This window comes from Mastomys coucha, unplaced genomic scaffold, assembly GCF_008632895.1.
Source record: "Mastomys coucha isolate ucsf_1 unplaced genomic scaffold, UCSF_Mcou_1 pScaffold15, whole genome shotgun sequence".
NCBI lineage: Eukaryota > Metazoa > Chordata > Mammalia > Rodentia > Muridae > Mastomys > Mastomys coucha.
Window position 1 is genome coordinate 70,448,487 of NW_022196897.1, and position 11,926 is coordinate 70,460,412.

At 40.8% G+C, this 11,926-nt stretch overlaps 1 protein-coding gene across 1 annotated transcript in view; it reads left to right on the forward strand.

Moving 5' to 3' along the window:
- Nucleotides 1-11,451, forward strand: part of Fam171b (family with sequence similarity 171 member B) — a 57,621-nt gene extending 46,170 nt beyond the window's left edge. The window contains exons 5-8 of the mRNA XM_031370812.1: nucleotides 1,236-1,406; nucleotides 5,147-5,263; nucleotides 7,595-7,718; nucleotides 8,565-11,451. Of these exons, the coding sequence (XP_031226672.1) occupies nucleotides 1,236-1,406; nucleotides 5,147-5,263; nucleotides 7,595-7,718; nucleotides 8,565-9,912 (1,760 nt within the window). The 3' untranslated portion in view covers nucleotides 9,913-11,451. The remainder of the gene's footprint in view (nucleotides 1-1,235; nucleotides 1,407-5,146; nucleotides 5,264-7,594; nucleotides 7,719-8,564) is intronic.
- The last annotated feature ends 475 nt before the right edge of the window (nucleotides 11,452-11,926 follow it).

Consider the following 11,926-nt stretch of genomic DNA (forward strand, 5'->3'; position numbering starts at 1 on the left):
ACTCAGAAATCCACCTGCCTCTGCCTCCCAAGTGCTGGGATTAAAGGTGTGTGCCACCACTGCCCGGTCTTTGTCACACCATTTCTATTATTCTTTGTAAATCTAACTAAAACACCACTGGTTAAAATTACCTCAGACATCTGTAATTTAGAGTATATTAGTTGTGTCAAATTTTTGGTTCATTTGGGTACATCTAGAAATGAGAGTATCAAGAGTATATCATATAAATAATATGTATCGTAAGTTATAGACAAAACTGATGTTATCCGTGTCCCAGCTTGAGGGAGCCAGTTTCCTACTGCACACATCAGTCACTGCTTGAGGGCACTGCCTTGTCTATGAAGCAGGCTGAGCCCTTATGGGAGGCATACAAGAGTTGACACATAACACTCCCATTTCCTTGATTTAACTAGCAGGCTTGGACTGAAGTTATCTCACTGACTCTCCTTCACTGGCTTCCTCCCTTGTGTATTATGCTTCTACTTCATCAGAGGTTATTTCTGGGGATTACTTCCCCAGTCAGTTCCTGCTCAAATTATCCCAAAGCCTGTTACTTGAAGATGTCAGGCTAAGAGATCTGACAATTTTCTAGATGGAAGAGAATGTACAAAATAAAGGCATTTATGGGAACACTGCAACACTGGCTGCCACCAGTGAGCTCATGTTGTCCTGGAGGTGTTCAAAACAAAGCTCCTGAGACTTAGGCAGGATCACAATGAGCTTTCCTGTCAAAATCTCACTTTAGACACTTGGAGTCCTATCAGGGGACTGCTCCACTTCATCTAGCCTGGTGCCGCTGGTCACATGTACTTCCTGAGCATGCAGTATCATCCGTGCACCAAAGGCCTGGACTTTATATAAAAGCCGTGTGCAGTTGGCAGCCTGTCTTTTGGAGGCCAGAAGACAGGTTTTGGGAGTCAGTGTTCTCTGTCCAGCTTCACCCCAGTTGCAGGGACTAAACTAAGATTATCAGGCTTGTACATCACGTACCTTTACCCATGGAGCTATCTTACTGGCTGGGGATTCACTTGGATTCCAGTGTTCTTAAATCAGATGACTGAGAGAACTAGATCAACTGAAACGTAGACTGATTTGTCAATGTTACACTTTTAGCCAATACTTATTCATGAACTATTTTGGAGGAAGTAGAATAAAATAATTTTTAGAAACATAACAGTTTATTATGTGAATATAAAGTCAGTATAATAATATTAATAAATTTTATTCTTTTTTAGGTTTGGAAAATGTTGAGTTGACTCCTCATGCTGCAATATGTGTGAAAATATATTCTGGAGGAAAAGAATTAAAGGTGGATGGCTCCATCCATGTTTCTCTTCCTCTCCTACACACAAGTAATGTAAAAATAGGAGATCGGATACCTGCTTGGACATTTAATATGAATGCAGGTATGGTAGCTAAGAGAAAATCATTAGGATAGTTTTCTTCTGGGTATTTGGTTAATTTGATTTTAGAGTTTGATATGAATCTAGATTTTCACTAACATTATCAATTTGTACAGTTTGTTAAGGGCCATAACCAGTAAATGTGTTTGTGAGGGGAAATGATGCTAACACATTGTCTTGGTTGCTTTTCCCTACTGTAATAAAATACCCTGACAGCTTAAGGGAGAGAGGATTCATTTTGGCTTATAGCCACAATGGTTATAGTTCATCTTGGTGGAGAAGCTATAGTAAGGGAGAGGTTGAGGCAGCTGGTCCCATTGCATCCATAGTCGAGAAGCAGAGAGTGATGAAGGTTGGTGCTCAGCTTGCTGTCTCCTTTTACACCATTTAGGATCATAGTCCAGTGACTGGTGCCAACCACAATGGGTATATATGTCTTTCTTCCTCAATTAACCATTTCAAGATCATTCTCCACAGGCATGCAAGAGGCAGCTCGTGACCCAAGGTGATTCTAGATCTTATCAAATTGACAATTGAGATTAACCATTGTATACATTATATAAAAACAAACAGACAATTCAACATTATTCACCCACATTATCTTGTCCTTCTCTAACGTTTTGTGGAAGAAATCATTTAAGATTTAAAAAATATATTTCCTCAGGAAATTTTAGTAGGCAGTATGAGCTTACTGAACAGCTTGGTTAAGACCATCAAAAATGTATGCTAATATCATGGCCATCAATTTTACAAGAGATGGAAGGAGCAGCGATCCCTCTTTAGGTACCGATTTTATTCATTGCATTTTGCTTCCTAGATGGCAACTGGCAAGCCCTTTCTCCAGCGCAGCTTTTTAGTTTTGCATTTGTTCCAATATAAAGAAAGTAATGGTCTGAGTTTCTAATAAAGGAAGGAAGGAAGGAAGGAAGGAAGGAAAAGAAGGAGGGAGGGAGGGAGAGGGGAGAGGGAGGAACAGAGGAGGGGAGGAAGGAAGGAAGAAAGGAAAGAAGGAAGGAAGGAAGGAAGGGAGGGAGGGAGGGAGGGATCGAGGAAGGGAAGAAGGAAGGAAGGAAGGAAGGAAAAGAAGGAAGGAAGGAAGGGAGGGAGGGAGGGATAGAGGAAGGGAAGAAGGAAGGAAGGAAGGGAGAGAGGAAGGAAGGAAGGAAGGAAGGAAGGAAAGAAGGGAGGAAGGGAGGGAGGTAGGGAGGGAGAGATAGAGGAAGGAAAGAAGGGAGGGAGGGAGGGAGGAAGGAAGGAAGGAAGTGCATGCTAGATGCGGTAAGATGGGCTTGTGCAAAACATGCTATAGAGCCTGGACAGTTTTCAGGACTTACTTTATCTCCTTTCTCAGCATTTCCTCTATGATAACTTCTTTCTAAGATAGGACCTTGGAATGCCCAACAGAAGGGTGTTAGTGCTGTGGCTTCCAACAGTTCACTTAATCAGATGGAAGGCTAGTGAAGACAGATATGTTTTGTGTGGTAGCCACAGCTCCAACCATTCAATGTCCTGTGTTGTAGAATAGAGTCAATGAGAGAAGAATACACACATTTTTACATAGGATTAGCTCACATGTTGATGTGGTATGGATTCCCAAACTCACTGTATTATCTGGGAAGAGAGCATGGCAGAATCCCATGGGAGATATGCGTTGAGCTGCCACTGAGAATGAAAGGGTGGAGAGTAAGATGTCCACTGCAAAAGAAAAGCTGCACACATCTGTGTTCTTCAGATTAGTGGAAACTGTGCAGTTCATAGTGGTAACCCAGCCATGTCACATGGGACAAGTCGTTTAAGTGATGTGGGACTCGGTATCTTCATATTGAAGAAGAATGTGCTTTCTGATTCAGGTTTCTGATCATTCTTCCTGGCAAAGGCCTTTCTTGAGTGTTCCTTTGAGTGAATTTGTTTTTACTGAGCACTAATGAGGTGGCTAAGTAGGGAAAGGTGTTTATATAAGCCTACCAACCCAAGTTGGTCTCACAGAATGCATGCGTGAATGGAAAGAAAGAATCTACAAAGTTGTTCTTTGACGTCACATGAGCCCTATGCTGTGCAATACACACATGATGCCATCCATCACATCTCCCTCACACTCACACACAAATAATATAATAATAATAATAATAATAATAATAATGATAATAATAACAATAATAATGTTTAAAAAATTAAATTGATTTATATGATGCATGTGTGCTATGTTAAATTAACAATAGATGGGGTGATTCTATCATTTCAAATTTCTCTACCTTATTTCTCAGATTAACTGATCAATATCGCTGCAAATGATTGTGTTTATCTACTTTTGTGTAACTGACTAAATTAATCTTATATAGATACATTTTATTTACCCCTCGGTGGACATCTTGGTTGATTCCATCTATCAACTATTATAAATGCTTCAGTAACCCTTCCACGGGGCCAAGGGCTACAACAGTGAGGAGGAATTAGTTTTAGTGGTCCATCATATAGTGGGGCAGCTTATCTGTAATACTTTCTGATATGTTCCAGGATAACGAGAGGAGTCCAAAGACCTCTCTCATATAAATGTGATTGCTGTGTGTGTACGAGGTGATGGAAATGCTGTTTTATATTATTCATTGTGAATTTCTGTGAAATTCTCCTGTAAGCCATGAATACGTACAAATGTGTGAATGAAGGATAGAAATATTATACCCCCTTTAAATTTTGTAGAAAATAAGCCAAAATACCAACATATACAGATCTTTTAAGTAGTTGTGTTAGCTATTTATATACAGCATTTTATCAAAGGTTTAGGTTTTACTGAATTCATTTTAGTATGGGTGATGGAATTTCACTGGAGTAGACAACCTTCTTTAAAGTGAAAAGATAGTTTGAGCTTTTTAAAATTGAGTGTGAAGTTTTGTATTCTCGTGTGGGCTGGATAGGCACATTTTGTGGGAAGACACTGGATTCCACATAGGATGGAAGGGCTCACCTAGTCTCAGGTGCTGCTGTGGTCTGAGTTCTACATTGGTCATCTAATCCTTTCCTCCTGGATCTCTGGACTCCATTCTCCATTGGAAGTAAGAACAGGTCAGGGCTTGCTTCCCAGTTTCAGCACCATACCTGCAGTGAACAGGTTTAATTTTGGGCATCTTGTTGAAAACCTGCATGTGAAGTCTGATTTATTCATAGATGCAGCTCTGGGATGGAAATGATATCATTCTGGAGAAACAATCAGTAGCATTAGAACAATGGTTCTTAAAGTGATAAGGCCAAAAAACATAGGCTGTAAGTGTTTAGCCACAGTCTCAGGACCAGTGACAAATTGCTACCTGTCAAGGAATTGTGATTTATTTCTCTCTTGTTACATGTCTCTTGCTGGCGATTAAACTCTGTGATTTAAGCACTCTACATCTGAGCTTTAAATTAGATTTTTCTTCTAATTTGACTTTAGTCTAGTTTATCTTTATTATTTTTATCTAATTTATCCTTAAAGAGGTATCTCAGGGTCCATAAATTGAGTTTTGTTATAATGGTTTTATGTCCTTTGGTCCTGGTGAATAATTCACATTATGTTATTACGTATATATTATAGTGTCAGTAGGAGGTAATATTTAATATTATCATCATAGATGTTTCATATCATGATATTTGTGATTTCTGAAATGTTCTGTGTTCTTTACATGACTACCTGCAGTCTCCTAGTTGTATACCTTATCTCTAAAAAATAAAACTATAACTAACTGTTGTTTTTCACTTACCACATGTTTTAGGTGTTTGGGTGCATCACGGCTGGGGAACAGTCAAGGAACATAACAGTCATTTGATTTGGACCTATGATGCACCACACTTGGGCTACTGGATAGCAGCCCCATCCCCAGCCACTCTAGGTACTGTAAAAATGAAACCAAGTCATTTTAAAGAATAATGCACATAGCATGCTGAAGATGATAACAGCTACCAGCTTAGGCTAAGCATTGCCATGTACCAGGTGAATGAAACCTGGCATAGTCCATCCTTCAAAGAATTAAGCTCCATGAACTTAAAAGTCTCTTACTGTCATGTCTGATGAATCTATGGACCACTGAAGTTTGTTCAAGTATTTTCTAAGTTTTATGTGTTCATGAATAAATTCTTCCCTGCTCGGAGCCTCTGGCTATAGGAAATAGGGACATGTTGAGTAATTCCCTAGAAGGTGATGACTGTATGTGTAGTTTACAGGGTCCTGGGGAAGAATGAAGAGCCTGGTGAAGGTGGAGCACAGCTCTGCAGCTCCAGAGCCTACTTAACTGTCTTCACCAGGTGGCTGCCACTGACCCTAGTCCTTTGCGGTCTTTCTTCACACGGTGTCTTATTTTTCTAAGGAGGAAGAGTCTGGGGTTGGGGACATGAGGAGGAAGGCTGTTGGGTGATAGTGTCTCCAGATTGTTTTGAAAGAGCAGATGGATGATACACAAAATGGTCATTGACCTGACAGTTTGAACGGAAGGTGCCTGGAAGCAGGTGGCCATTCTCCAAGAATTCTTCAGTAAATCCATGCTGTTCTAGCACAAAGTATTTAGCATGGTATCAAATAACATGGAGAACCTGAACCTTTGGAAACCCCACACTTATCACAGTCAGTAAATTTCTTAAAAATTTCAAAAAACATTCTGTATTCATTCCACCACATCTTCCTGAATATAGCTGGGTATAGTGATCCCTTTATTCCTAGCACTTGAAAGGCAAATGCAGGGATGTCTCCGTGAGTTCAAAGCCAGCTTGGTCTATATAGCCAGTTCCAGAACAGCCTGAGTATATCATAAGAACTTACCTCCATAAAGCTGGAAAAAGCAAGCAAGCAAGCAAACCAGCCAGCCAAACCAACCAATAAACAAACAGACAAAAACCCACCAAACCTTCGTGAATAGAGAAACAACCTTTCACATGCTGGAGGCTGCATTGGTTCTATCTGCCTAGCCATTATTCTAATTCAAAAAGAATCCTGTAGCTGTATACCCCTGCATAGCTTGGGTTTCCATTTTGTAACCTCCTGAAAGAATTTCTCTGAGGTTCACGGTAAGGCTCAGAAGCTGGGGCCACATGTTTTAAGGTTTTCTTTCCGTCTCAGCAGCCAGATACCAGTTGGACAAGAGCAAGCTGTTGAGTTACAGTCAACCATTTCAGTGGCTCTATTATGTATTTAGCTTTTAAGTGCCTTGTGTTTGGGGTTGAATGCTCTACTCTTGGACCTGGCACAGCTATTTTAGGACTCAGGTTGAAGCATTATGGGACATGTCAGACGTCAGGTGTCACATGTCAGAGTGTCTTAGCAAGGTAAGTGACCCACATCACATGCTTTGATGCCAAATGAAAGAAAAAGGCTCTCCCTTTTGGACTAGTTTAAACCAAAAGTGACCCCATTTTTGGATTCTCTAGTTCTTTCCCTGTATCTTCTCTCTGATTCTAACAAAGGGCTTCGTTCTATATTTATTGGATAGTACAGAAAATGGTATGGGAAACGAATAAGGAATCTCTTCTCTTAATTTTTTTTTTTTTACCAGCATTTATGAGGGAAGAATTTACTGATCCCAAGTAACACTCCAAATAGCAAACAGATGCAATCAATCTATATCCACATGTAGCTTCGAACATTTATGGCAAATATTTTCTTTACGGTTGCTTTCAACATATTGACTACTTTCAGAAAAACACAACAAATATACATTATTCTGGGCCAGGGGCATGGAAGAGTCACAAAGGTGAGACGGGAAAATGATCTGAGATTAAAGCTATGCATTCAGTTTATTTTGTAAAAGTAAATTATATGGGAATTCCAAGACATAGTGAGATTGGTTACATTGTTTTCTTAAAGGTAAGTTAAACAGAAACAGGCTGAATACATATTAGAAAAACAGATGGCATAGTTTTAAATGATCTGAATGCATGGTATTGACTAGGATGCAATATTAGGCAAAAGGTTAAGTTTCAGGAGGCAAGCAGTCTTTTGGAAAAAGCTTTTTCCATAGTTACACAGAATTCACTGGCCAAAGCAGGTCATTTGATGAATACCATGGGGCACGAAAGTTGTACTTCACTCACAGAAATCCACCACAGGAAGGAAGCAAGCCAATAGACGTGAACACACATACGCAGTCTGTCTCATCCAGGGTAAAACAAAACTGAAAGTCTCGCCCAAAATAATATGTCCCATTTTTCTGTGTTTCCATTGACTCATGCAGATTTCGTTATAAATGACGATTTCCCAGACATCACTGCCTACCACACTGTGTTCCTTACCGCCATCTTAGGGGGAACGATCGTCATCATCATTGGGTTTTTTGCTGTGCTGCTTTGTTATTGCAGGTAAGAACAGCACTGATCCGGATGTGCAAATGAAGAACTGTCAAATAATAGTGTCTTTCCAGTACATTATGCTCATTATAGAGTTCGTTCCTAGAAATAATTGCTCAGGACCTGGAGTGATGCCTAAGTGGTTAAAAATCCTTGCTCTTACTGGAGCTGCAAGCACAGGGCCTGCCTGGGTCGCACCAGGTCCTCTGTGTGTATGTTATGGCTGTTACCTTGGTGGGTTTGTGGGACTTCTAATAGTGGAAATGGGTGTGTCCCTGACTCTGGTGCCTGTTCTTGGGACTCTTTTCCTCCTATTGGTTTGTCTTGTTTGGCTTCTATATGAGGGCTTTGCATTGTCTTAATGTATCTTGTTTTGTCATATTTGGTTATTGTCTCTTGGAGGCTTGCTATTTTCTTAAGAGGAAGCATAGGGGGAGTGGATCTGTTTGGGGAAGGTGGGCTCGAGGGGAGATGGAAGGAGTGGAGGGAGGAGAAACTGGTGGAATGTACTGTATGAGACAAGAATCTATTTTCAACAACAGCATAAAAAAACAAAAAAAACAAAAACAAAACCAAAAAACCCACTTGCTCTTCCAAAGGACCCAAAGTGCCCAGGACTCATATCTGCCTGTAACTCCAACTCTAGGGCTCAGACATGCACATATATACACATGAAAAAAAATTTAAAAGTTTCAAAGAAATAAATTGCTTAGACTTCAGTATATATATGTAGATTGAAAAGCAAAACAGATGCATTCTAATAACACCATCAGATATGTCTGTATATTTTAGTATACTTTGATGAAACTTATAGATTGTAACTTTAAGTATCTTTTGCCTTTTTTTTTTCTATTCTAGGGGGAAATGTGCAACTCCACAGAAAAGAGAAAGAAATATCACTAAGCTTGAGATCCTCAAGAGAGATCAGACAACATCCACCACACACATAAATCATATCAGTTCAGTCAAAGTTGCATTAAAAGCTGAAGATAAACCACAGTTGTTTAATGCCAAAACTTCCTCCTATAGTCCCCAGAAAAAGGAAACCACAAAGACAGAGGCAGAAGAAAGAATTTCCATGGTGAAAACTCGGGACAACTTTAAAATCTACAATGAAGATGTTTCCTTTCTGTCAGTCAATCACAGTAGTTATTCAAGAAACCCAACACAGTCTTTGGAGCCCAGTATAGGGAACAAACAGCCGAAGCGTATTAACAACAATCTCTCTCCGACGCTAGGGGATGCTCAAGAAGAAAAGAGATATCTTACAGGGACCGAAGAGGTCTATGGGCGCTCCCACCTTCCCGAGCAGCTCATGCATATCTACAGCCAGCCCATTGCCATCCTTCAGACGTCGGACCTCTTCTCCATGCCAGAGCAGTTACATGCCGCTAAGTCTGCCACTTTACCGAGAAAGGGACAGTTAGTCTACGGCCAACTGATGGAACCAGTGAACAGAGAGAACTTTACACAAACGTTGCCCAAAATGCCAATGCATTCTCACAGCCAGGCCCCAGATGCCAGAGAAGAAGATATTGTACTGGAAGGTCAGCAGAGCTTACCATCCCAGACCTCAGATTGGAGCAGATATTCCAACAGTTTGCTGGAGTCTGTGTCTGTCCCTGGAACTCTCAATGAAGCTGTGGTGATGACCCCCTTTTCGTCGGAACTTCAAGGAATTTCAGAGCAGACCCTCCTAGAGCTGTCCAAAGGCAAGCCCTCTCCACATCCCAGGGCTTGGTTTGTGTCTCTTGATGGAAAGCCTGTGGCCCAAGTGAGACACTCCTTTATAGACTTGAAAAAAGGCAAGAGAACCCAGAGCAATGATACGAGTCTAGACTCTGGGGTGGATATGAACGAGCATCAGTCAAGCAGGAAGCTGGAGAGGGAGAAAACGTTCATCAAGAGCATGCATCAGCCCAAGATCCTTTACCTGGAAGACTTAGACCTGAGCAGCAGCGAGAGTGGGACCACCGTCTGCTCCCCCGAGGATCCTGCACTGAGGCACATCCTAGAAGCAGGGGGCGGGGTCATTATCGAGCACCCGAGGGAAGAGTCTCCGGGAAGGAAAAGCACCATGGAAGATTTTGAAGCCAACACATCTCCCACTAAAAAAAGAGGCCGGCCACCGCCGCTGGCCAAAAGAGATAGCAAGACTAACATCTGGAAGAAACGAGAGGAACGCCCACTGATTCCCCTAAACTAATTGTGAGAGCCATGTAGAGCCGTGTATCCCTGTAGTCTCTGCTTCTTGTAAATTGCAGTGTGAAGTGAAGGAAGCTGAGACTGAGCAATCTCATGGGCCATAGACACACCTCAAGCAAAGCGATGGTCAACTAGGCATTCAACAATCAGAAATGCTTTCTCTGGCCTGTTCCTTTTTTTTTTTTTTTTCCAATTGTTTTGTTTTTTGGGTGATGAAGTTATCACAATGTAAAATAATGTAAAGATGTTCTCTGAAAATGTTGCTCAGTATGCCAACTAGTACCGGCTCTTAAGAATACAGCTGTGAAGTGTGTACTGCAGTTAGTTGCTTTCCAAAACCTTGCCTCTGCCTTGGTCTTAGAAAGGCAGGTGTCATCTTCAGCCTCATCCTCGTGCAGTGTGACAGTGATGCTGTTTCCTGCCTCTGCTTAAAAACCACTCAATACATGTCTGTATGGATGTTAAAGACCAAACAGCGTTTTCTTATTTAAGATTGATGGCTTGTGGGTTGTTACCACCCAAGTAAGTCCTGTACTCCTATAACATGGGCAGGAAGCCCCCAGTTCATTGAGAAGGAGACCCAATTCTGGTTATTTGGGGATATAGGATTATAGAGTAAATAAGGTATTGACTTGTTCTGTGGAAATTTGAGAAATGAAAGCTCTGATATTGTCTTTTTATTTCGAATGAGGTGGCCTTAGTTGTCAGCTGAGGGGAAGCTTCGACTTTAAGGGTCATGAATCCGTAAAGGCTAAAATTGGTTTTTAATATGTTTTTGTCATCTCCCCCATTCCAAGTCAGTCATCTAGAGACTATCAAATTTGATTTAAAAATATAAAAATTTCTTTAGAATGCAGAATGTGGAGACAAAGGGAAATGGATATTCTGTATATTTGGGCGGGAAAAGAAAGACCAGTTTTCAGATATTAAAAAAAAAATCTCCAGGCTTTGAGTTACATTGCGAAAGGTTGACACTTCAGAACAATGTTAGAGAAGAACAGTCTGGGATTCTAGGGAAGTGTTCCTTGTCTCCCGAGCCTGTGCAGCCTCACTTGCCAGTGTCAGGCGTTTACTACTGATCTTCTCTCAGTGTAAACTCAGGACCTGTTTTTAATTACCGCTCCTCCATGCTCCTAAACAGAAGAGCTCTCTAGTACCATCAACCATCCTATTTTACCTAAAATTTTTCACGAGGACACATTTGTGCAGCAGTTCTCCCTTTTCTTTGGGTGGGAAGAAATGGTTCTTCTCACCTTCTACCATCTGAGCCAATTCAAGCCACCTAAATAAGTTGGAAGAAACTAAAACGGACACCCAAACTTTGTAAAATGGTAAATAGATAGACGATGGAAGTCAGCAGCTTTTCTCCCTGAGACACCTGACTTCAGCCAGTTTTTGCTATAATCACTTCTGAAATATCTTATCTGTCATAACTCTCTTGGCTTTCTGTATTTAACCCAAAAGAATGCAAAGACCTTTGCCTACGTTTCTTGTATATTACCCCTCTCTGTATACATTTGGGTGACACATAGGCTCACTACTGGGGGTAGAGTGACATGGCTCACTTTTAGAGGAGGCTTTTATTGGTTCTACGCAGAAATCGATCGTACACAGCAAGAACACGAACAAAAAACGTCTTGGAGAAGTTTAAGGAGTTAGTGCTCTGTGGAAGTGCCTTTGACTCGGACTTGCATTAGGAGGATTAACGACATCTTTCTTCCGTGTACATTTTGTTAGCCAAATTAAACAGATGTGCAGTTTTTAAGAGATATGGACCTAGAGTTTCACGTTGGAACAAGGAATTTTTGCATGTAACAGTTTCTTTTGCGTGCTGTTTTTTGAATCCACAAGATATTGATAAATTGCTTCTATCGGAATGAGGTTAGGAATGATATAGTTAAATGCTGCATCTGTCCAACACTTTAAGTGTGTATCCTCATCTTTTAAAAGGTTTCGTGTCTCAACTGGGCAATGAAATACACATATAAACATATGAGTGTATGGCCCAAGTATGC